The sequence below is a fragment of the Delphinus delphis genome, chromosome 17, assembly GCF_949987515.2.
Source record: "Delphinus delphis chromosome 17, mDelDel1.2, whole genome shotgun sequence".
Classification (NCBI taxonomy): domain Eukaryota; kingdom Metazoa; phylum Chordata; class Mammalia; order Artiodactyla; family Delphinidae; genus Delphinus; species Delphinus delphis.
Window position 1 is genome coordinate 15,463,072 of NC_082699.1, and position 26,235 is coordinate 15,489,306.

Consider the following 26,235-nt stretch of genomic DNA (forward strand, 5'->3'; position numbering starts at 1 on the left):
GATCATTGTACTGATAAGTGATTATTTTAAGGTGATGATGGTTTAAATTCAAACACTTTCTAACAACCATGCATTTTTGCTTCCTACCAGCCATGTTTACTGTTTTGACATCATATTTTACATCTTTCTGTTTTGTGTATCCCTTAACTACTTATTGTGAATATAGATGATTTTACTACTTTTGTCTTTTAAGCTTCCTACTAGCTTTATGAGTGATTGATCTACTACCTTTACTGTATATTTGCCTTTACCAATGAGATTTTTCCTTTCATAATTTTCATATTTCTAGTTGTGGTCTCTTTTCCTTAGAGAAGTTCCTTTAACGTTTCTTGTAAAGCTGGTTTAGTGGTTCTGAACTCTTTTAGCTTTTGCTTGTCTGTAAAACTTTATATTTCTCCTTCAAATCTGAATGATATCCTTGCTGGGTAGAGTATTCTTGCTTGTAGGTTTTTTCCTTTCATCACTTTGACTGTATGGTGCCACTCCCTCTGGCCTGTAAAATTTCTATGGAAAAGTCAGCTGATAGTCTTATGGGAGTTCCCTTGTACATACAGAGATTCTTCATTCTTACTGATTTCTTTGCTTAGTAGTTAGGGATGTGGGGACAAGCAGGTAGCCATTTGGAAAAAAATATATGAATTATAACTGGACCTTCACACAAAGTTCAGGGTTAGCCCATGCTCTAACATGGCACGTGATCTTGAAAAGAGTTTAGCCTGTTCTGTGATGAAGGTGAAATCTTTAGAAGTATATTGATAGAAACATAGAGATGAGTACCGTATTGGGAGAGATTTAAAAGGTTGTAGTTTATGTCTTCAGCTTCCCAGTCTTTGATATGACAGAACATGTGCTCTAACTCCTCCTAACCAGAAGAAAATCTGAAAGGATAAACTGGCAGAGTTTTGTTTCTGGAGTAGCACTAGGCACCCCACCCCTCCCCAACCCCCAACACTAAATCCCAAACCACAAGGACAAGAAAATAGTTTTTTCCCCTGTTTGCCATTCAAATGGACAGACCACAGATTGTAGAAATTGACCAGAATGGAAGTAAGAGGAAGCAATAGCCAGTATATGCAGCATAAGAACAGTAACGGTTTTGATTCACTTTAGAGTTGGGATAATTTCAGATTGCATGTTATGGACTATACATCTAGGTAAACTACCAGACACCAGGATAAATTTCAAATGAATCAAATATTTAATGTAAAAATACTTATATTATAAGAAAACATGGGAAAATTCCTTTATAGCCTTGAAATGGGGAAAGTCTTTCTAACCATAACTTAAAATCCCTAAGCTATAAAAATTATAGATTTGATAATAAAAAATGCATGCTAATTAAAAAAAGCAAAAATCTCCCAAACAAACAAAAGCAAAGCAAAAAGTAAAACAGCTTTAACAGGAGAAAATATTTGCAATTTTGAATAGAAAAAGGGCTAGTCTTTTAGTATTTAAAGAGCTTCTGAAGTCAAAAAGAAAAAGGTCATCCACCCAATTGAAACATGGGAAAACAGTGAGGATAGTTCAGAGAAGAGGAAATGCAAATGGCTCTTAAGTTGTCTGAAGGATGCTAAGCCTTGTTCATAATTTTAAAATTGCCAATTAAAACTTCGCTGAGATATTCTTCACCTACCAGCCTTGCAAAAATCCAAATGATAATACGCTCTCTTGGTAAGGCATGGGAAAACAGGTATTCTCATACTTTGTTGATGGGAGTATGGATTGGTTATGGGAGTATGGATTGCCCACCATCCCTGTGGAGGGCAGTTTGACCATATTTCAAATACACATACATACCTTTAGGCCAGAGGTTCCTCTTCTGGGAATTTATCGTACTTGCAGACATGTAAAATGACATATGCACAGCTTTTCAACTGTATTCTTTGTAACAGCAAAATATTAGAAACAATTGAAATGTCTGTTGGTAGAGTTTATGGTATACCTATGCAATGGCACACTACATAGCTATTACAAAGAATGATAAAGTACTTTATGTACTGAAATGGAAAGATCTCCAATATGTACTTTTAAGTGAAAAGACAAGGTGCATACAGCAGATATGATATGCTACAGTCTGTGTAAAACAAAGTGGTGAAAAGCCATATATACTTATGCTTGCTTGTATATGCATAAAGAAACTCTAGAAGGGTACACATGAAAGTAGTAACCATGAATTCTCATGGTCATAGGGGAGGGTGAAAACTGGGTAGTTAGGTCATAGGAGTGGCATGGAGTTTTTTCAGCGAATAACTTTTAAAAAAATGTTTGAATTATTTAAATATTTTGCCTATTCAAACAAAAAAAGAAGAAAAGGAAAAATTGAATTAGGTTTGCTATTAGTGATAAACAGATACTTGATAAACAGACACTTCCCTCTTTTTGTTTTTCTTTTTCTTTGTATTTTCTTAGTGCAGGAAGTGGCAGAATACTGAGATGAATAGTGAGGAATGAGCAAAAATTAAAACATAATTAATTTAAAACATAAGTTCATAAAAATGGGAAAATTATCCAAGGGTCTGTCTAAACTAAGTAAGGAAAAACCTGAGATTTACTGAACTACAGATTCACTTCCCTACAGAATAGATAAATTGAGTTTGTGTTGGTAGATGAAAGACAAGGAATGTCAACATGAATTATTTATTAGGTGTAAGTGCCTGTTGCTACTAAGTATGTTCTCACTGCTCAGGTGTCTGTGGAGTAGAACATTTCATTTTCCAGAATATAAATTAGATGACACTTCTTTATTTCCATTTTATGTACTATTTGTGATAAAACCTTTCTCCTTGCCAAAGGAGACTTTTCCTTTGATGGGTATATGAAAGGCATTTGTATTATTTAAAATATGGAAGTTATTGTTGCTCTTTTAAAATAACTGGTAAAAAAAGTTCAAATCGTGTGAAAGAAAGTACAATGGAGATGAGTCTCCTTCCTTCCGCAGGTCCCTGGGCCCTTCTTTATGGAGTTTCTTAAATGGGCATTAAATAGTTGAACATTTTTTCTTACCTATTCTTCTATTTAAAATGCTTTAGAGAGAGGTCATCTGGTAATGTTCAAATTTCCTAGGGTGCAATATTTATGAAACTTGAGGATCTGGGCCCTTTACTTAAATCTCTAAATATTTGAGGATTTTCCGAGGTATCTTATTGTTGTTGATTTCTCATTAAATATTGTTTTGATCAGACAACATAATTTGTGCGATTATAGTCTTTTTACATTTATTGGCTTGTTTTATGGCCCAACATATAGTCTAACTTGGTGAATATTCCATGTGCATTTGAAAAGAATTTGTAAATTGCTCTTGTTGAGTGTAGTGTTCTATAAATGTATAAATTAGGGCAATATGTATCAACATATTATTAAACATATTATTATAAAACATATTATTATTAAACATATTATTAAAATCTGCTATATTCTTACTGATTTTTTTCTTTTGGCCTACCTTTTCTTTCAATTACTGAGAGATGAGTGTTAAAACACTCTAATATTGTGGACTTATCTTTTTCTCCTTGTACTTTGAAAATTTTTGCTTTGTGTATCTTCAAATGGTATTATCAGGTACATTCAGATGTCTTCTTGAAAAATTGATTCTTATATCATTATGACATGACTCTTTATCTCTGTTAATACTCCTTGATTTGAAATCTATTTTGTCTGGGATACTAATATAGCCATACTATTTTTTTGTGATTTCCTTTCAAACTATTTGTGTCTTTTTTGTTTTTTAATTTTATTTTATTATTTATTTTTGGCTGCGTTGGGTCTTCGTTGCTGCGCGCAGGCTTTCTCTAGTTGCGGTAAGTGGGGGCTACTCTTTGTTGCAGTGCGTGGGCTCCTCATTGCTGTGGCTTGTCTTTGTTGTGGAGCATGGGCTCTGGGTGTGTGAGCTTCAGTAGTTGTGGCATGTGGGCTCAGTAGTTGCAGCTCGCAGGCTCTAAAGTGTAGTCTCAGTAGTTGTGGCACATGGGCTTAGTTGCTCCGCGGCATGTGGGATCTTCCCCTACCAGGCCTTGAACCCGTGGCCCTTGCATTGTCAGGCAGGTTCTTAACTACTGCGCCACCAGGGAAGTCCCTCAAACTATCCGTGTCTTTATGTTTAAAGAGAGTCTCTTCCAAATCATATAGAGTTGAATCTTGATTTTTTTATCCAGTTTGACAATCTTTTATTGAAACTTTCAATCCATTTACATTTCATATATTACTGTAATTATTGATACAGTTGTCTTCTGGGCCTGCATATTGTTTTGTTTTTATTTTTTCTGTTTGGGTTCGTTGAGCTTTATGTTGTTTTTGATCAGATTTGGAAAATATTTTTCGCCAGTATGTTGTCAAGTTTTTTTTTTTCCTGCCCCATTCTCTCTCTCTATTTCTTTTGGGACTTCAATTACACCTTTGTTATTGAGGTTCTGTTAATTTTTTTCACTAATTTTTTCTCTCTGTGTTTTGTTTGCTAATTTCAATATCTGGGTCATCTGTGGGTATGTTCCTATTAACTGATATGTTTCTATTAACTGATTATGCTCTTTAGCATAAGTTACATTTTCCTCTAAATTTGCATATCATTTAATTTTTTATTGTGTAGTGGACATTGTGATTGATACCTTGTAGAGACTCTGGTTTCTGTTATCTTCCATTGAAGAGAAAGGAGATAGTTAAATTATTGGCAAATTACCTTGACGTGATACAGAGGCTTGGTTTAGGCTTTGCTAGGGAAGGTCTATTTTGCTTTTGTTCTTAGTCCTAGGGGAAGTCTTACAGACCTGAAGTATGGTCTTTACTCCTAACGTATCACCCTTTTAGCGTTTCAATGGGATGCTTGAAGTATTTACCAAGCCCCTCCAGTTTGGTGGAACTTAAACTCCAGACTCTTCCCTGTGGTAGACAGCTGCCAAAATCTCTGCTCATTCTTGCCATTTTTCCTCAGTTCTTGGAGCCTCACCCTAGATATACATAGTAAGGGGTTGGCCAAGGATTTAAGGAGGGTATATGCAGATTTGGGAGGTTTTTTACTCTGTGGCTCCCTCTTTTCTAGGATCCCTCTTAATTTCTAACCACTCTGGCAGATTCAACCTTAGTTCTCTCACTCTTTGAGCCAGTAATAATTTGACTTTCTGCTTGAGCTGTATCTACTTTTTGCCATTTGGACTGTGGGATGCTGGTAGAGGAAAAGCCAGATAAATGCATCTCATGCAGTATGGTTCCCTTCTTTCAAGGGTTAAGTGCCCTCATCCTTCTTCCTACTTTTGGTTGCTCTTTAGTGCCTTGTTTTCTTTAATATTTTGTCTGTAATTTATCATTGTCATCAGTAGGAAGGTGAGCTTGATACAAGGGAATCTCTCATCACTGGAAGCTGTTTCCTCTTTATCTCAAATAAAAGAATACATTGTGATAAAATATGCTAAGAAAGCTCCTTCTGTTTCTTTTTCTTTGGCCTCTTCATCATTTCTCCCATAAAACTGAAACAATATCCTATTGATTAAAAAATTATATTCATACTCCCCTTCTCATGAAATTATCCTCAGATAAGCAGAACTTTGCATAGGTTTGCTATTAATTGCTACAAAATTGGAAAATATTCCTCTCTAAAGTCACTGGAAATATTAATGTGCTCATCTGTAAACAGCTCCATCTTTTTTTGTTGTTGTTGTTGTTTGTTTAACAGGCACTGATATACCACTTAACATGTGCCAGTTACTGGTCTAAACATTTTACATGTATTAACTCCTTTAATCCTCATATCAACCCAATGAGGTAGATATGATGATTACCCCCTTTTTCAGATGAGGAAACTGAGGCATCACTAGGAAGTGATGGAGCAAGGATTTGAATCCAAGCGTCCTGGCTTTTTTAGAGTCTGTACACTTAATCACTGTACTCTGCTGGCTTTCTCACTCTATGCTGTCTGTACTGATTTTGTTCTAGGTATGTACTTGTTAATATTTGTGAATTTTTCAAGTTTTTCAATTAGCAGTATCTATCCTCCTGCTTTAAAAGGATAGATACCTTTAAGAACATACTGTATTACATATCAGTCTTACATAATATACATACAGGAACTCCCTATTGTGCCAGATACCCAGAAAAGGCTCAAACGTAAATTCACTTATAAATCTCACCTATAAATCCTAGACAGTGTTAATCATTTTTTTTCCTATACTTTTACAATATAGTATTTACATTTCTGTTGAGTGGTTATTTCTTTTGCCTTGTATTGCAGCTAGAAGTTTATAGGCTTGACCTTCCTATTAGGTTGTAAGGTCATTGAAAGTGGAGGTCATGTCTTCATCATTTTTGTAGACATTCTACCCTGGAATCTAGTCCACATTGAATATAATGGACCATGTTATTCTAAAACTGTGATGGTAAAAATATACTTTTATTTGCTAGGTGAAGAATCTTTGCGTATCCATATATGTATACATCTTGTTTAAAATGAGACTATCTTATATTTGTGTTTTACTTTCAACTTTCCAAAGTCCTTTCATATCTACTGTCTCTTTATCTTTATGGAAAGATTGTCATGAGCTCTCATTTATTCATTCATTCAGTAAATATTTTCTTAGAGCGGCTATGTACCGGTACTATTTTAGTTTCTCAGGATATAGCAGTGAACAAAACAAAGTCCCGGCTTTCATGCAGATTTCATTCTTGTGAGAAGGTACAGATAAGCAAAAATGTGTCAAGTGATGATAAAGAAAAATGATGTAGGATAAAGAGAATGCGATGGATGGTGTGATCTGGAAAGACCTCTGTGAGGAACTGGTATTTGAATAGAGACCTGAATGAAGTTAAGGAGTAAACTTGCAAAATCTCTGGGGTTTAGGAGAGTTCCAGGAAGAGGGAGTAGCAAAGACAAAGGCCTTTCACTTGGGAAAAACAGTAAGAAAGGTACACTGAAATTGTGGGAGAAATGAGAGGGAAAGGCAGATTATGGAGGGCCTTGTAAGATGGGGTAAAGACTTTGTGTTTTATTCTAAGTATGATGGAAATCATTGGAACATTTCGAGTGGAGGGGTAACATCTAAATTATGGTTAACAGGTTCAATCTAGATGCTGTGTAGAGAATAGGATGTATAGGAAGCAGGAGTAGAATCAGAGAGACCAATTATGAGGCTATCAAAGTAATCCAGGCCAGAGATGTTGGCTGCTGAAACTAGGATGGAGGCAGTGGAAGTGATAAGATGTGTTTAGATCTGGATATATTTGAAGTTAGAGCTAAGAACCAACAGAACCTGCTGAGGAAGTTTTATAGGGTATGAGAAAAAGAAAGAAGTTGGAAATTATTCCCACATTTTTGGTCTGAGCAACATGGTGCATGTTAGTGCCATTTACTGAAATGGGAAACATTGACAGAAGGAGCAAGTTGAAACAGGATATATATCACTGCCCTCATTTTATATATGGGGAAACTGAGGTGTAGATAAAGAGTTTTGATAAGCTTTGGGCTAGAATCCTGGTTGTCTTATTGCCAGCCTCAGATATTTTTGAAATAAGTGTTTCAGTTATTTTTGTTATTAATTTTACTTGGATGATGATAAGTCATGTTCATTTAAAAATTCTTTGTAAAGAAGAGCCTGAGCAAGGATGTTTTAGGAGTCTTTGAAATTTTATGTTTTCCAGGGTGGTAATGGTCACAGAGCCTAGCACCTTGTAGACTATGGAGTACAGCTGACCCTTGAACAACATGGGTTTGAGCTGTGTGGGTCCACTTATATGCAGATTTTTTTCAGTAGTAAAGACTACAGTACTACACGATCTGAGGTTGGTTGAATCCACGGATGTGGAACTGAGGATACAAAGGGCCAGCTATCAATTATGCGTGGATTTTTTGACTGCACAGAGGGTTGGCATCCCTAACTCCACGTGTTCAAGGGTCAACAGTAATTATTTGCTAGATTAAACTGAAAGAAGATTCAATCTCATCTTCAACCTTGACATTATCATAAGGGCATGTATTTGTCTTTTAGTTAAGATAAATCGCATGAAGTGGAAATTGCAGTTTGTCTTTCAGAAAATAGTGGTTAAGACTAGGAATGATAAGATATAGGTTTGGACTTTAGGTCTGCCCCTTACTCTCTGCGTAACTTTCAGCAAATCACTCTACTGTTCTCAGCCTAACTTTTCCTGTCTGTGATTTGGGAATAATACCTACTCATCTCTCATAATAACTGTGAAGATGAAAGAAGATCATGTATGCTTAACGGTGCTAGCACACACTGGCACATCAGACATGCAATAAAAATTGTGGAGTCTTAAACCTCAATAAAGCTACAATGAAATATTTACATAGTTGAGAGAAATTTGTAGTAGAGAAAGTTTGTGGGAAAATTCTATTCTTAAACACATGTTGCTTTTTTTCCAAAATTATTATGTAAATTAACACACATGTTATAAAGAATCTATTACTGAAGATAAATATTCATGTTTACTTTACAGGTATTGGTTTGCCTTGAAAAAGGGTTATCATGTGGCTTTCAAGTACACCAGCAAAACGGATAACTTCGTGGAAGAACAAATCGATCCTCATAAAGAAGTTATAGATAGGGTGACAGATTTGAGCATGCTCAGGCTATTTGAGACCTACCTGGAAGGCTGCCCACAACTTGCTCTTCAGCTCTACATCCTTCTGGAACATGGTCAAGAAAATTTCACTCAGTGTAGGTCTTTCTTAATAGCCTGTGTTAGATGGATGCCACTGATATTTTATGTCAACTGTGTAACTCTTTGGCAGGTTTTAGAATTATTTTTATTGTTTTTCTTTTTAGAATTATGTATTTTTTTTTGAAAAAGAAGTACATGGTTCAAAGGTACTTTGAGGTATATAAAGGTATACTGTCTCCCTCTCCCTTCTTCCTTTCCCTTCCTTTGTCTGCCCAGAAAACAAACTATTTTTTTGAACATTTTTTATTTATTTTTTAATAGATCTTTATTGGAGTATAATTGCTTCACAATACTGTGTTAGTTTCTGTTGCACAACGAAGTGAATCAGCCATATGCATACACATGTCCCCATATCCCCTCCCTCTTGAGCCTCCCTCCCATCCTCCTTATCCCACCCCCTGTAGGTCATCGCAAAGCACCCAGCCGATCTCCCTGTGTTATGCTGCTGCTTCCCACCAGCCAACTATTTTACATTCAGTAGTAAAACAAACTATTATTGTCAGCTTTCTGATGATTCTTTCAGAAAAAAAAATGTAAAAGCCTATCTTTCTCTTTCCTTCTCTCTCTCTCTTTTTTTTATAGAAATGGTAGCATAAAAGCCATCTTTGTTTTTTGCACTTAACATATCTTGGAGATCTAAACGTATCAGTACAGAAAAAGCACCCTCATTTATTTTTCTTATCAGCATAGTATTACAAATTATGGATGTATCATGAATTATTTAACAGACTCCCTTTTTATGTTAATTTAGGTTGTTTCTAATATTTTACTGTTGCAAAAAAGCTGCAGTGAATAGTCTTATGCATGCATTCTTTTGCATGTGTGAAGTTTAGCCATAGGGTAAATTCCCAGAATCGCAATCATTGGGTGAAAGTGCAAGTGCTACAAAACTAATGAAAGTTTTGCAAATCGGTTGATACGTTGCTCTTTTATAGCAGATTTCCTCATTAGGGTTAAATGTACATTTTTAAAGGACAATTTGGTATTTCCATTAAGAAAATCTTTTAATAGGTGTTTAATTTGAGATGTTAAAAGAACTATTTATTTGCTAAAAATAGTCCCAGTTTTCATTAGTGACTAGGATTCCATGCAGACTTGGATTCACCTCAGAGTAACAGATTGTCCTCTCCCCTGGAGTTCCCTCTATGCTAGACTCACCTGTGAGAACACTTCATTTCCCCAAACAGTCTTCTTGGTCCCAGTTTCCCACAAACCTCTAGATTGTAGTCCCTTCTAATATTTTTACCTTTACTTTGATTGTTAGTGCACCACTGAAATGAACCTACTGTGTATGAGACCTCTTTTTCCTTGTGATGCAAAGAATTTGTGGGCTGGGATTTATTAGTCCCTGAAGCTAAAGTTCAGCATATAGAGTTTACAACCTGTATAATGGTAGATCTACTGATGTTAGCTGTGGCTGCTTCTGTGTGGTGGGATTGTGAATGATTTTATCTATTTCATCTTCCTTATACTTTTCTGAATTTCCAAATTTTCTACAGTAACCATGTATTGTTTTGATAATCAGGAAGAATAATTCAAAATGTAAAAAAAAATCAGTTTATATATAGAACTACTTCAGAAGACTGAACAAATTCTTTTATCTTTGTTCCTTCTGAAATCATGCTAAAGAGGAGAGTAACAAGTAAAAACAGTATAAACCCATAAGGACAAAGAGAATGCAGAGTAGAATAGCAGATTAGAAATGTCAACAAATATTTAGGAGATGGAAAGCAGTTAGAAAACTTGGGTTATTCAAATCAGTTCCACCACCCCTAAAAGGCTAGATTATTTGAATCAACTCTCCCCCTGAAATTATCTAAAACAATTGGTTAAGTATTTTCAAAAGTCTTCATAAAAGCTTAAAACAATCTGATACAACAGGCAAAAATATGCATGAAAGTGGGAATGCAGCAGGGTTGAGTAGGACTGTGAAGGCTTTATACCCTGAGGGTTTTTACTGAACCTTATAAACAAGCAGATTCAGTTTTGATGGCTTCCCAGGGTGTGGAGGACTGGAGACAAAACTCAGGGTCTTCACAAGGGAGGGACATCTGGTAGAAAATCCTAATCCGTAAAACTGGCACTCCAAAAGTCACCCTCCTCAGGGTAAAAGAGAAGTTACCTACCTCTAAATGAAACTTGACTGCATAAACAGAAATAATACTATGTGGCTAAGAAAAAGATAGAATGAAGACAAGCAGTAGCATGAAAGTCAGGTGGAAGATGGATGGAGTTAAACTGTTTTAAATTCCTTGTATAGTTCAGGAGAAAGGTAAAGCAAAAGTGGATCCGCGTGTAAAACAAAAACAATTAGAGAGACCCTATTTTTGAAAAGAAGAATGTAATATTAGGAAAACAGAATTATGTTAGTGTACTTGGGCTGCTGTAACAGAATACTATAGACTGGGCAGCTTAACCAACAGAAATATATTTTCTTACAGTTCTGGAGACTAGAAATCCAAAATCAAGGTGCCAGTAGGGTTGGTTTCTCGTGAGGACTCTCTTTGGGTTGCAGATGGCCACCTTCTTGCTGTGTCCTCACATGTCTTTCCTCTGTGTATGGAGAGAAAGAGAGATCTCTGGTATCTCTTTCTATTCTTACAAGGATACCGGTCCTATTAGATTTGGGCCCCACCTTTACGAACTTGCTTAACCTTAATTGTCTCCCTAAAGGCCCTATCTCAAAGTATAGTCACATTGGGGGTTAGGGCTTTAACATATGAATTTTGGAAGAATACAGTTCAATTCATAAAAGACATGAAAGTAAGCATTTTTTAAAAAATAAAATAAAGAACAGTAAATTACAGGGATAAGAAAGGTGACCAATACCACAAATTTCACAAGAGAAAGAAAAGTAATATATTTTTATTATTTTAATACTCTTTTATCTAATTTTTTTGGCTGTGTACTCTGATCGGGTTTTGATTTGATAATGATTTTATGATATAATTTCCACAGAGAGAAAAGAAAAATTCAATCTTTTTTTCTAGCATAGTTAATAGAAATTAGGTTTTTGTTTATTTTTAATTTAGAGAAGTTTCAACTTCACAAAGTATTGATAATATTATAAGTATATTTTTTGATTGTTGTCACATTTGGGGACAACTCTACCAATGTCTTCAATAATGTGGTATAAGATCAGAGTATATCAAGATTTTTTTGATGAAGTAACTAATTTTAAATACTGTTTGAATTGACAACACTTGTTTATTGTCAATGTCTCCTTTAGTGAATAGTGGGAGTCTTGTTTTCTTTACTGGTGTCAATAATGTCAAATCAGAAGAAATTAATAAGAATCTGTATAGATGTGATTGGGCAAGGTCATTTCATATCGGGAGAAACGCATAAGCAAAGGCGTGGTTTGGCAAAGACAAGGAATTCCTTTTGGATAGAGTATAATGTACAGATTAGATTAGCAAAATGAGGAGAAAAAATATTGGAAACAGGTAGGTAAGTGGGAAATGGGAAATAACGTCAAACTAATAGTGCCAACTGGATGAGGATAGACCATCATGCCTTAATATTAAGGAATCAAAGGCCTGTTGACAGCAAGATAGTGAAGTGTTAAGATCAGGCAAACTACTTGAGAATCCTAGATCTGTTACTTACTAATCAGAATTATTCAAGCAAATCTTGTAAACATATCCCCCTAAACCTAAACTATTCTCAACTCAATTTCCCTTTAGCCAGATCCCCAAAATGACCACAGCTTGCTTCAATGCACCTAGGGAAAATGTGAGAGAGGAAAAGTAAGAGACAGGGAATTTTAGTAACTGCAATGAAAATACCTTATTTTTCCAACTTTTATAAAATATATATGACAAAGTAAACACATTGCCAGGGCTTTGCCAGGCTTGGAAGGAGTCTGGGCAAGTGTAGGTCCCTGAAATTTAAGCTTCACTACCTTCATGATAAATCTACCTGTGAGGTAAAAATACTGATTAACTTTAAATTTTGATATGTTTAATATGCATGTTGTGATTTCTAGGGAAGCCATCAAAGAATAAAAACAGCATATCTCTGAAAGATGTGGGTTACTAGATTGAAAGGTTGATAAAAACGGCCCATACCAAGCCCATCATTATAACATTTCAGAGACGCAAAGATGAAGATAAGATTCTAGAAGATTTGAGAGAAAATAAAGATCATTTAAGGATGGGGAAATTGAATGGCTTTGAAATTCTTAACCATAACACTTGAGATTAGAATTTAATAGATCAATGACTTCAAAGTTTCAATGGAAAACATTTTTAAACTTTGAATTCTATTTCTGTTGAAACTGTGTATCAAACATGAGGGTAGAATAAAGACATTTTGAGACATACATGGTCTCAAAAGTTTAGCTTAGGTACAACTTTTCTCAGGAATGTCTGGAGAATGCTTGATCAAACCATGAGAACGAAGCAAGAAGGAAATATTGGAACAGGAAACAGGAAGTCAGCACTGAAGAGAGGTGAAGGGAAGTTCTGGGAAGACAGGAAGCAAACCTTGACAGCAGCCACCTTTAAGCAGAAGGATCATATTATTAAAAAACAAAAAACAAACAAAAAAACCCTAATAGATGTATATAGGGGAGTTTAATTAATTAATTTGAAGAATTTGCTGAGAAATACTGATGAGTCATGAAAAACTAAGCAAAGTAAGTAACAATGAAAAGTTTTAAAAGAAAGGAAATATGATCAGAATGTAGTACTTGGCTGAGCAGTCAAAGAGGCTGTACTTATGTAGTCATAATAAGGTAAACACTGGATATTGATTTTACCAAAAATTGTGATGTTACTCTTTTGGGTAGAAGGAGAGAGAGGAAAATGGAAGGAGGGTGTGTATATATGTGTGCATGTGCAAAAATTTCCCCTTCCCACGTAGGAAATTAATAATCAGAGTCTAAAGTAGATAAGAAATAGCACAGTATGTGTTTTATTTAGAAATATGGCAATACATGTCAGAAGTAAAGGTAGAAGAGTTGATAGTAATTTTTTCTGAGGGTCATGGCTAAGAGGTGAGAAGGGGTAGAGCAGTCTACTGCTATTTTCTTATAAGTTCTTTAGCACTTACCAACTTTTAAAAACAATGTATATGTACTGGTTTGGTAGAAATTAAAACCAATTATAAAAAAGATATCACAGGGAAATTTAGGGGAAAGTGATGTTTTAATTCAAATATTTTTGAATTAAAGAAGAAAGAAAAGAAGCCCAACTAATTGTGCAGTTCAGAGTGGTATATGCTAAAACCAGGAGAGTTGACAAAGACATTTATAATCGTCTTCACTAGAGGATCTATCTTAAGTCTGCCTTCCTATCCTAATATATAGCCCTCCAGTGAGGCTGAATGGGAATGATGAGCATTCTCTATTTTACTCCAAATTATTTCCTTCTAATTCTCTAATATCTTTGCTTTCAGTTTTATAAGTCCCCAGCTTTGAGTTCACATCCTTCTACTCTACCATCTTGAGCTAATCTCAGTCTCCAGCTTTGAGAGTGGGGCTAATGACATGCCTTTCCAAAGTAGTAATGAACTTACTTTTCTGTTATTTGTTGGGGAAAAAATGGGATAAAGGTGCCAAGCCTACAGAAATTTGTAAGTTTTAGATCATGTTTGTTCATTTGATCCATCATCTTAAAGATGTGGGAAATTGAGCTGTTGATACCTCATACTTACATTAAATTTTCTGTTTAACCTCTCTCCCTTCCTTTCTTCCTGCCCTCTTCTCTCTCATGATGTCATTTCCTAGTGAATTAGATATATGCCCAAGGTCAAAGCCAAAAAGACTGGAAAAGCTAGGACTATAACTGTAGTCTCTTAGAGAACTTCCAGAGTATGCAGTTTCCATTGTACCAGTTGCTCAATAAAATTTGTCCAGTGAATTTATTCACCATCTTATAAAGCAGTCTAATGTAGTGGTTAAGCACACCAACTTTGGAATCAGGCAAATTTCAGTTCAAATCTCATCTCTCTGAAACTTGGTGGCTGTGTGACTTGGGTCAAGAAATGTATATATATTCTCTAAGCATTAATTCCCTCATATGTAATATAGGACTATTAATATCTATTTCAAAGGATTAAATGCGATGAGTATATAAAGTACCTGATGTGTTTATGGGTGTGTATATACAGATGAAGCATGTATGGCATATAGTAATTTAATATTGCTATTATTATTCCTATAACTATATCTTAAAAAACTTTTTGTTTTGTAGATGCAGCCATCATGGTCTCTTGCTGTGCTATTTCTTGGTCGACTGTTGATTATCAAGTAGCTTTAAGAAAATCCTTACCTGATAAAAACCTCCTTAATGGACCCTGTCCTAAACTCGTATATCTCTTTTACAAGTTGTTTACATTATTATCTTGGATGTTGAGTGTTGTGCTTCTTTTGTTCTTAAATGTTAAGATTGCTTTATTCCTGTTGTTATTTCTTTGGTTTTTAGGTATATTGTGGGCATTTAAAGAACAAACTGATTTTTGTGCTTCCATAGGTATGGAATTCATATACAGGATTGTTGTTGGATTCATTCTTGTCTTTACATTTTTTAATATTAAGGGACAGAATACCAAATGTCCAATGTCTTGTTATTATATTGTAAGGGTATTGGCCACATTGGGGATATTGATTGTGTTCTGGTCTTACCCACTCTCTATTTTTAATTCAGACTATTTTATACCTGTCAGCATCACTATAGCTCTTACTCTTCTCCTTGGAATTATTTTTCTTATTGTTTATTACGGGACTTTACACCCAAACAGAAGTGAAGAAACAAAACTGGATGAAGCTGATGGAAAACCAGTTCAAAGAGATTGTAGAATGAAGTATTTCCTAATGGAATAAGGTATTCACTTAAGAGATATGTTTTCTTATTTTTTGTTTCATTGGTTAGTAAAGAAAAAGTTTGTGTATATGTGTGTTATGTCTTATTTTTGCCTTCTCTAATTTGAGGGCAGTTCTAGTACATTAATTATGTATGTTAGAGAGTATAATAATGTTCTTATTATCTAAGTTAATTTCTCACTTGGTTTTGAAGATCTTGGGTACTTAGATATATTTGCCTATGGCCTGGTAGAGTTGCCATCTTGAGCCTGAACTGAAAGAAATGGTCTCATTCCCATAATTAGAAGGCTGGAATTGAACTTCCCTCCAACTTTTCCCTCATTGTTTCTGAGCTAAAACTGATGTACTCGCAGTGGGGAAATAAAAGGAAGAGAAGAGCAGGATACTCATTCTTCTTTCCTCTATTTTCTTGATTCAGTGAATATATTTTGAGTTGGGGACAGATTGAGTAGAGGAAAAGGGAAAGGAGGGAAGAGGAAGAAAAAACAGAAAATTGACCGTTTTAACCCAGCTTAACCATTTTTTTTTTTTTTTTTTTTTTTTTTGCGGTACGCGTGCCTCCCACCGCCGCGGCCCGTTTGGCTGCGGAGCACAGGCTCCGGACGCGCAGGCTCAGCGGCCATGGCTCACGGGCTCAGCCGCGCCGTGGCACGTGGGATCCTCCCAGACCGGGGCACGAACCCGTGTCCCCTGCATCGGCAGGCGGACTCTCAACCACTGCGCCACCAGGGAAGCCCTCCTTCTTTTTAAAGGATGGATAATATTCCATTGTATATATATATGCCACATTTTCTTTCTTTATCCATCATTGGGTTGCTTCCACCTCTTGGCTTTTGTGAATAATGCTATAATGAACATGGATTTGCAAATGTTTCTCCAACAACCTGCATTCAGCTCTTTGGGATATATACCCAGAAGTGGGATTGGTGGATCATATGGTTTTCCTATTTTTAATCCTTTGAGGAATCTCCGTACCGTTTTAGTATAATGTCTGCACCATTTTACAATCCCACTAACAGTGCACAAAGATGACAATTTCTCCACATCCTCACCATCACTTATTTTCTGTTGTTGTTTTTTGTTTTTGTGGCGATAGTGGCTATCCTAATGGGTATGAAGTGATACCTCATTGTAGTTTTGAATTGCATTTCTCTAATTATTAGTGATATTGAGCAACTTTTCATATACCTGTTAGCCATTTGTGTATCTTCCTTGGGGAAATGTCTATATTTGATAAGGGGTTAATATCCAGAATATAGAAATAACTGCAACTCAACAACAAAACACCCAAAAACTTGACTAAAAAATGGGGAAACCACTTGAAGTAACCAAATCATATTTAAATAGTTTTATGTATTATTCCTTCTAGTAAGAACTAAATTTTGGTCCTAGGAGTAATACGTAAACCAGTTATGTTAGGTTGAACTCCTGGAAATAATGACACATTTTCCATCGAATTATCCTTTCTTTTTCAGTTCTTTACCCTTTCTTTTCCTTGGGTCAGCTCTTAATGAGTGAGTCCCCAAACAATAGCCTTCTCTATCACCAAGATAAAAAAATGTCCATTTCTATATTTAGTCTTGTAACTTAATATAAAATTGCTGTATAGCTTTTGGGAAGAAGGGTTCAACTACCAAAGCTATTAGAAAATAATAAGTATGTTAAGCATTAACTCTGTGCCTAGCATTCTGTTAGGTACTGTTGTGGATACAAAACAAATGTAGAATAGAGTTATGTTCCTTGAGAAGGTTATGTACTGAGCATTTATAGAAACTGACTTTCTGAATGTTTACTGTTTTCAATTTTGATTTTACAGTAAATGAAACAAATAAATACTGAATAACAGAAGTGGTTATATTTATATACCTACATAGAGTATATAAAACTCAATCAGATGTCCCCTGCACTACTCTTTGAGAAAGTTAGGCAATGTGGAAGAACCATTTATTCTTGCAGGAGCTAGAGAATCTAGAGTTTACTTTGGGCACATGATCCTGATATGTGTGAACCGCACTTACCGTATTTCTCCCTCTCTCTGCATGTTTTAGTGTGTATGAATACATGTATATTTGAGACAGTGAAGATGGGAAAAGTTAGGCTCATTTAGCAGCACTTGAGTCAGAACCTTTGAGTCATAAAAGACCAAAAGACTTTGAGTCATAAAATGAAAGTGCTCTTTATTCCTTCCTAAAGATTTAGATGTCCATGTGTTATTTCCCTTCAGCCACTAGAAATTCTTTTAGCATTTTCTGTTTAGGTTTGTTGATGATGAATTCTTTTTTCTTTTTCCTTTATCTGAACATCTTTATTTCTCCTTCATTCTTACAGGATTATTTTTGCTGGATATAGGGTTCTGGGTTGACAGTACTTTTTTCCTTTAAGCATTTTAAAAAATACATTTATTTATTTTATTTATTTTTGGCTGTGTTGGGTCTTTGTTGCTGCACACAGGCTTTCTCTGGTTGCAGTGAGCGGGGGCTACTCTTTGTTGTGGTGTGCGCACTTCTCATTGCAGTGGCTTCTCTTGTTGTGGAGCACGGGCTCTAGGCAGGCTTCAGTAGTTGTGGCACGCAGGCTCAGTAGTTGTGGCTCGCAGGCTCTAGAGCACAGGCTCAGTAGTTGTGGCACACGGGATTAGTTGCTCCGCAGCGTGTGGGATCTTCCCGGACCAGGGCTCAAACCTGTGTGTCCCCTGCGTTGGCAGGTGGATTCTTAACCACTGTGCCACCAGGGAAGCCCCTTTTCCTTTAAGCATTTTAAAGATAATTCAACTAATTTCTAGTATTCATTGTTTTTGTTGAGAAGTTAGTAATAATTCAAATCATTGTCACTTGATATGTAATTTGTTATTTTTCTCTGGCTGTTTTGAGATTTTACCTTAGTTTTTGGTTTGCAGTAGTTTCACTACTATGTTTATGGGTATAGCTTGTATTTATCCTACTTGGGGTTCTCTGAGATTCTTGAAGCTGTCATTTTACCATATTTAATGTTTCTGGTATTCTTCACATATTCTTTCTATCACTTTATCTCTCTTCTTGGACTTCACTAACATGCGGTAGACCTACTGATATTATCCCATAGACCCCGAAGGCTCTGTTCATTTTTTTCCAATTTATTTTCTCAGTCCTTCATACTAGATTTGTCTTCAAGTTCACTGACTTTTTCATTCATTCATTTAATCTGTTAAGCTCATCCAATGAATTTTTTTAAAAAAATTCAGATATTTTTATGTTCTAGAATTTTCATTTGGTTCTTTTTTATGGCTTCTATTTCTCTGCTAAGATTTTATATTTTTCCTTATTAAGAGCATGCTTTCCTTTATATCTTTGATAATACTTATAATAGATGCTTAAAATCCCTGTGTGTTGATTCCAATATCTGGATCATCTCAGGATTGGTCTCCATTAATCACCTTTTCTCTTGAGTATGGGTTACATTTTCCTGTTCCCTCTTATGTCCACTAATTTTGAATTGTGTCCTGGATGCTATGAGTGGTGCACTTTAAATCCTCTTGATTGTTTGTTTTATAGAGGAGTATTTTTTTTTTTTTAGCAGGCATTTAACTTGAACTTTAAACTCTGAACTCTAAACAACCTTTATTTGTTTAACCTTCAGTGTACTACTTGGAGCCTACTCCTCATGTATATATAGTTCAAAGTCAGTCAGAGATTGGGGAAGAGTTAATATATGGAATGAGGCTGTCTCTGTGTTGGCTGTCTCCTTTCTAGGATTTTCACCATCACTTTTCAGTTGCTGTGGTCACTCCATACTCTGTCCTCTGGGACGTTAAACCATTAAGACTGCAGCTTTTCTATCTGGGTTTGTGTACACAGTGTACTGACTGGGGTCTATCTTCACTCAGTGCCATTCCTTCTCCCCAATGTTGACCGCTTTCCAATGTCTGCCTGCTTTTTTGCTGTCAAGTGTTTTCAGGTAGTTTTTTTTCATATTTTGTCCAGAGTTTACAATGGTTGTTTGTGAGAGAGTTTAAACAGTGGGAGTTATACCCATCTTTTTTATTAATCAGTAACATTTTCAGCAATCTTTCTGTAATGTTTGTATTCTTTCTGTGATATTTGCTTAAAATGATGTGTAAATTCCTTTTGTTTAACATTTAATCTTCTCATATCCTTACTTATTTGACCCTCACAAAAAACTGGGCAATATAGTTATTATTATTATCACTACCCTTTAGCTGGGAAAAGCAAGCCTCAAAGAATTTAAGTAACTTACCAAAGTTCATACAGATCAAATCTCATAACTTTTGACGTCAAGTCTAGTTTACTTTCATTCTGTTCTTTATCTGATAAATAGATGAACTGACCATCAGCAGCCTAGAGCTGTACTAAATTAAACATGATTTTAAAACTATTATTAAATTACTTATTTGCCCACAAAACAGTTTTTTAAAAGTCTGGCCCCAATATTTTTTGGCCTTAGTTCAGCATGGGGCTGAGGTTGTGTCACTGATAGTTTGAATAATTCAACTAACAATATATGTAATGGGAAGTAGCAATTTATGTAATGGAAAAATGGGTAGAAATAATATACATCTACTAAAGAGTCTGAATATTAAATGCCCCATCCAAACCTGGCTTGAATATTCATTCCATTCAACAAACATTTTTCCATTGATTTTATATCAAAGAAACAATGTAGTGGTTAAGCACACCAACATCGATCCTGGATCCTGGTCAGATGTTTTGGCTAGTTAGCAGGCTCTTAAAGTGAACTTTTAATATCGAATTAATTTACCTTTATTCATTTTATCCTATTTTCTATATCATTCAGTTATAGATTTATAGCACTTTTAAATCCCCCACCAACTAAGTGTCAGCTTTTTCTAGATTATTCTGCACATATGAAGGGCCTAGGAATAATTATGAATAATTATGAGCAATAGTCTCATAAATGAGCACTCATATGCACTGCCCTAGTCAGGGTTCTCCAGAGAAACAGAAACAATAGGATATATATGGATGCCTGTAAGAGAGGATTTATTATAAGAAGTAGCTCACGTGGTTATGGAGGCTGAAAAGCCCCACCATCTGCTCTCTGCAAGCTGGTGAAAGCCTGTGGTGTAATTCTGTCCAAGTCTGAAGGCCTAAGAATCATGGGGCTAATGATGTAAACAATGATCTGACTCCAAAAGCTTGAGAACCTGGAGAACCAATGTCTGAGGACAAGCGAAGATAGATGTTGTAGTTTGAGCAGAGAGAGCGAATTTGCCCTTCTTCTGACTTTTTGTTCTATTTAGGCCCTCAACAGATTGGATGACACCCACGCACACTGGGCAAATGCTTTACTCAGTTCACCAAATCAAATGCTGATCTCTTCAAGAAACACCCTGACAGACACTCCCAGGAACAATGTTTTACCATCTATCTGGGCATCCCTTAGCCCAGTCAAGTTAACCCATAACATTAACCATTACATGCACCTATATACTTCCACATTTACTTCAAATACAAATAGAATGCTTCCCTTAGACTAGTGGTTCTCAAATGTTAGTGTGCATCAGAATCACATGGCAGGGCCATTAAAACAGGTTACTGTACACCATCCACAGAGTTTCTTTTCAGTAGGTCTTAGGTGGGGCTTGAACTTTGTTATGTCTAAGAAGTTCCTGGATGTTGCTAATGCTGCTTATCTGCCCATCCGGCTTTGAGAACTGTTGCTGACTTTTGAAGGCAACAGTTATATATCACTGTTAATAACTAGTTCTAAAATAGCCACTAGGGGGCAATGGAACCACAGACAAATTGGATGTGCAGCTTCATAGGTTCCCTGGTTTATGCTATCAGTTACAGTATTGGCGCAAGCCGTAAGAAAACCGAAGCCAAACATTAATTTCCTGTACAATATCTTGAGGCTCATTCTCAACTGTAATATAAATCAAAGCTTGTCTTTATGATTGCGGGGGTCATAGAAGTATAATGCAATTCTAACTCTGGCTGATGCCTGTTTTGTGATCACAATAAATTAAAAGTTGGACTTTTCTAAGTGGGCATTTGCATATATACCTAGTAGTTTTGGGGGTTAACATGAACAATTTGTGGTTTCCCAAAGAGACTACATTTTGATAATAGGTTTAGTTTGTTATGGAGATAATTCTATACTTAAGTGGTATTTATTGTTTTAAGACATGCACTTTTTATTGTGTGAAAATGAGACCTAAGTACTTTTTAAAAAATGTTAAACCTAGTATACACTAACCTCAATTCACAGAACATAAAGATTCACAGAGTATAGGGAATTTGTAATTATTTTCTCCTAGATATATTGTTTGATGGTACAAAAGGACTAGAGAAAAATCAAAAGATGTAGTTTGCATGGTGTTGTTATGTTTTCTTTTTCCTTTTTGCTTTGAAAGCCCAAAGACCTGAGTTATTCCGTGCCTTGACATTATTACCTGGATGACCTTGATGATTTAATCTCTCTAAGTCTCAATCTCTATATATGTAGGGCGAGAATTATATAATACAACTATCTCTCTGGGCTGCTGTGAAAAATCAGTGAGATACTATATATGATAGTATTTTATAGATTGTAACTATCTCTGAAATTTTCTATTTTTGACATACTTCCACCAGCATGCAGTATATTTTGAACTTGGTTTTGATGCCATTGTTATACCTTTGTAAAATTGCTTCCACACGTATAAAATAGTAATACTCATATAAAAAGTTTGGAATTATATGGCAAAGAAGTTTAATTTTTTTGCATGTAACATCTTAGTTTTTCATTAGTTTTTTCTTGTGTGGTAAGTATTGTTCCTGATATGTAGAAAATATAATCTACAGGGACTGCTAAATACAACTAATTAGTACTGAAATCAGGATGAAGCTTAAATTGCAAATCATTTTCTGGCCTTTGGAAGTATGCATGAATATGTGTGTGTGGGGTGTAGATGTGTGCATGCACTTAATGAATGGTAGGATTTCATTAAGTATTTGTTGGTAAGTATTATTTCTCTTATTTTTCTGGACCACAGAACCCCTTAGTTACGGTTGCTTTACGATTAAACATTAGTTTTACTTATAGTTTTTGTTAAGTGTCTAACAGTATGCTTGCTAACTAGACTATAAGCTTGTATGGATCGGGGATTGTATTTCTGTGCCCGCTTGGAGGTCTTTGCATAGAGTTTTCAGGAGTTTCCAATAGCAACAAAGTACTGTTACTTTTTGTGAACCCCTGGAAAAGTGAATATATCTCATTCAATAGACTACTAGGAAAGTCATCGTATTCCTCTTCGGAGCAATTAATCAATCCAGCAGTTTGTACTTCTGAGCGCTGTCTATGTATTCAGCACGGTGGTAGGATAAGGCTTAGTAAATACCTGTTGCTTAATTGATTGGTCACCACTCCAGAGAGTGATTTGTGTGTTTTGGTGGTCTATGGATAAAAAGCACTTTTTAAAAAATTGTGGGAAAATTACTGTGGTAGTCTGTTCTTTTTTTTTTTTTAACAGCTTTATTGAGATATGTCACATACAACTCACCTACTTAAAGTGTACAGTTCAGTGTTTTTTAGTATATTTACAGACATGTTCAACCATTACCACAGTCAATTTTAGAACATTTTCAGCACCTCAAAAAGAACTTCAGTACCTTTATCACACCTGTGATGGTTAATTGGTGTGTAGATTTGGCTGTGCCAGAGTACCCTGATATGTGGTCAAACATTATTTTGGGTTTTCTATGAAGATGTTTTTAGATAAGATTAACATTTAAATAGGTAGACTTTGAGTAAAGCAGATTGTTCTCCATGACATGGGTGGGCCTCGTCCAACCAGTTGAAGGCCCGAATAGAGCAAAGGACTGACCTCTTCCGGAGCAAAAGGGAATTCTGGCCTTTGGACTTGAACTACAGCATGAGCTCATCTTGCTTCTCCAGCCTGTTGGCCACCCTTCAGATTTTGGACTTATCAGCTTCTATAATTGCATGAGTAAATCCCTTAAATCTTTTTCCATATATACACATCCTATTGGTTTCATTTCTCTGGAGAACACTAACTAATAACCCACCCTCCCCAATCCCGGCCTCCCCATCTTCCCTTCCACTGCTCCCAGCCCTAGGCAACCACTAATCTACTTTCTATAGATTTTCCTATTCTGGAATTCCATGTGAATGGAATCATATGTGGTCTTTTGTGATTGGCTTCTTTCATTTAACGTAACATTTTCCAGGGTCATTTATGTTGTAGCATGTATCAGTGCTTCATTCCTTTCTATGTATAATAATATTCCATTGTATGAATATACCACATTTTGTTTATCTGGTTGTCCGTTAATAGATGTTTAGATTGTTTCCACTATTTGGCTATTATGAATAATGCTTCTATAAACATTTGGTACAAGTTTCTGTGTAGATGTATGTTTTCATTTCTCTTGGGTATATACCTAGAAGTGGAATTGCTGGGTCATATGTTTGATTCTTTGAAGAATTGCCAGACTGTTTTTCAAAGCAGCTGCACCATTTTACATTTTACTGTCAGTAGTGTATGAGGGTTCCAGTCCCTCCACGTATTTGCCGACAATTGTTATCTGACTTTTTGATTTTAGCTATCCTAGTGGGTAGAAATGGTATCTCATTGAGGTTTTGATTTGTATTTCCCTGATGATGAATAATGTCAGGCATCTTTTCATACAGGTATTATTGGCCATTTGTATATCTTCTTTGGGGAAATGTCTATTCAGATCTTTGCTCAATCTTTAACTGGGTTATTTGTCCTTTTATTATTGATGTGTGAGGTTTATTTATATGTTCTAGATTCAAGTCTCTTATCAAATATATGATTTGAAAGTATTTGCTCCAGTTCCTTGATGGTGTCTTTTGAAGCACAAAAGTTTTGAATTTTGATAATGTGCAATTCATCAATGTTTCCTTTTGCTACTCATATTTTTGGCGTCATACCTAAGAATCCTTTGCCAAATCCAAGGTTGTGAATATTTGCCGTTATGTTTTCTCCTAAGAGTTTTATAGTTTTTGTTCTTACCTTTATGTCTTCAATCTATTTGAGTTATTTTTTGTATATGGTGTGAAGTAAGAATCCAATGCCATTCTTTTGCATGTGGCTATCCACTTGTCTCAGCACCATTTATTAAGAAGACTAGTCTTTCCCCATTGACTGGTCTTGGCACCCTTGTTGAAAATTAGTTGGCCAAAGAGGTATCGGATTATTTCTGGACTCTCAATTCTATTCTGTTGGTCTGTATGTCTGTCCTTGTGCTAGTACCACACTGTTGTGATTACTGTTGCTTTGTAGTAAGTTTTAAAATTGGGAAGTGTGAGTCTTTCTAGTTATTTCTTCTTTTTCAGGGTTGTTTTGGCTATTCTGGGTGCTTTGCAATTCCATATGAATTTTAGAATCAACTTGTCAAAGAAGTCAGCTGGCACTCTGATAGGGATTGTGTTGAATCTATAGATTAGTTTGGGAAGTATTGCCATCTTAACAATGTTAAATCTTCCAGTCCTTGAATGTAGGATGTTTTCCCACTTATTTAGATCTTTAATTTCTTTGAACAATTTTTTTATAGTTTTCAGAGTGTAAATTTTACGCGTTTGTTAAATTTACTCCTAAGTATTTTATTCTTTTTGACGCTATTGTGAATGGAATTGTTTTCTTGATTTCATTTTCAGATTGTTCATTGCCAATGTATGGAAATACAACTGATTTTTGTGTATTGATCTGGAATCCTGCAACCTTTTTAAACTCATTTATTAGTTCTAATAGCTTTTTAGTGGTAGGATTTTTTAGGATTTTCTATATACAAGAGCATGTCAGCTACAAATAGAGATAGTTTTACTCCTTCCCTTCAAGTTTGGTTGCCTTTTCTTTTTCATGCTTAATTCCCTTGGCTAGAACTTCCCATACAGTGTTGAATAGAAGTGGTAAGAGCAGACGTCCTTGTCTTGCTCCTCATTTTAGAGGGTAAGAGTTCAGTCTTTCACCATTAATTATGATATTAGCTGTGGGTTTTTCATAGATGCTCTTTATCAGGTTGAAGAAGTTCCCTTCTATGCCTGGTGTGTTTAATGTTTTTATCATGAAGGGGTGACGTATTATTTTCAAATTCTTTTGAGATGATTATGTGGTTGAGATGATTATGTGATTTTTGTTTTTTGTTCTATTGATATGATGTACTACCTTAATTGATTTCAAATGCTAAACCAACCTTGAATCCTTGGAATAAATCCTAGTTGGTCATGGATCTTCTTTCACCTCTCCTTCTGGTATTGCCTGTATCTGTATGTTGGCGTGCTTGGTGGTTTCTCACATTTCTCTGAAGCTCTGTTTATTTTTCTTCCTTCTCTTTCCTCTCTGTTCTTTAGCTTACATAATCTCTATCAATCTGTCTTCAAGTTTACCATTTTTTTCTTCTGGTAGTTCAAATCTATCGTTGATCCCTTCTAGCACATTTTTATTTCAGTTATTGTACTTTTAACTCCAGAATTCCATTTGGTTCTTTTTAAAAAAATTTCTCTCTTTATTGGCATTCTCCATTTGGTACAACACTGTCAGTATTCTTTCCTTTATTTCTCTAAATATGGTTTCCTTTAGTTCTGTGAACATATTTATAATTGTTACTTTGAAAAGTTTTTACGTTGAATCAGGCATCTGGTTGCTCTCATAGGAAGTTTCTGTTGCCTTTTATCTTTTTTGGAGTAGGGGGTTATAATTTCTTGTTTCTTTGCATGCCTCATAATTTTTATTGGTAATTAGACATTTTAGATAATATTGTTGT

The 26,235-nt window shown here is 35.4% G+C and overlaps 1 protein-coding gene across 5 annotated transcripts in view; it reads left to right on the plus strand.

The window, feature by feature from the left end:
* Nucleotides 1-26,235, plus strand: part of XKR9 (XK related 9) — a 54,586-nt gene that overhangs the window by 11,661 nt on the left and 16,690 nt on the right. For 3 of the 5 annotated variants that reach the window (XR_009516588.1, XM_059994753.1, XM_059994750.1), the window contains exons 3-4: nucleotides 8,437-8,657; nucleotides 14,859-15,488. Coding sequence is in view for 4 of the 5 variants with exons in the window: in XM_059994753.1 (XP_059850736.1) it covers nucleotides 8,437-8,657; nucleotides 14,859-15,487 (850 nt within the window). In the remaining variant the exon portion in view is untranslated. Of the gene's footprint in view, nucleotides 1-8,436; nucleotides 8,658-14,858; nucleotides 16,329-26,235 lie in introns of those variants that run through there. The other 2 variants (XM_059994751.1, XM_069541560.1) reach the window with 1 other exon arrangement.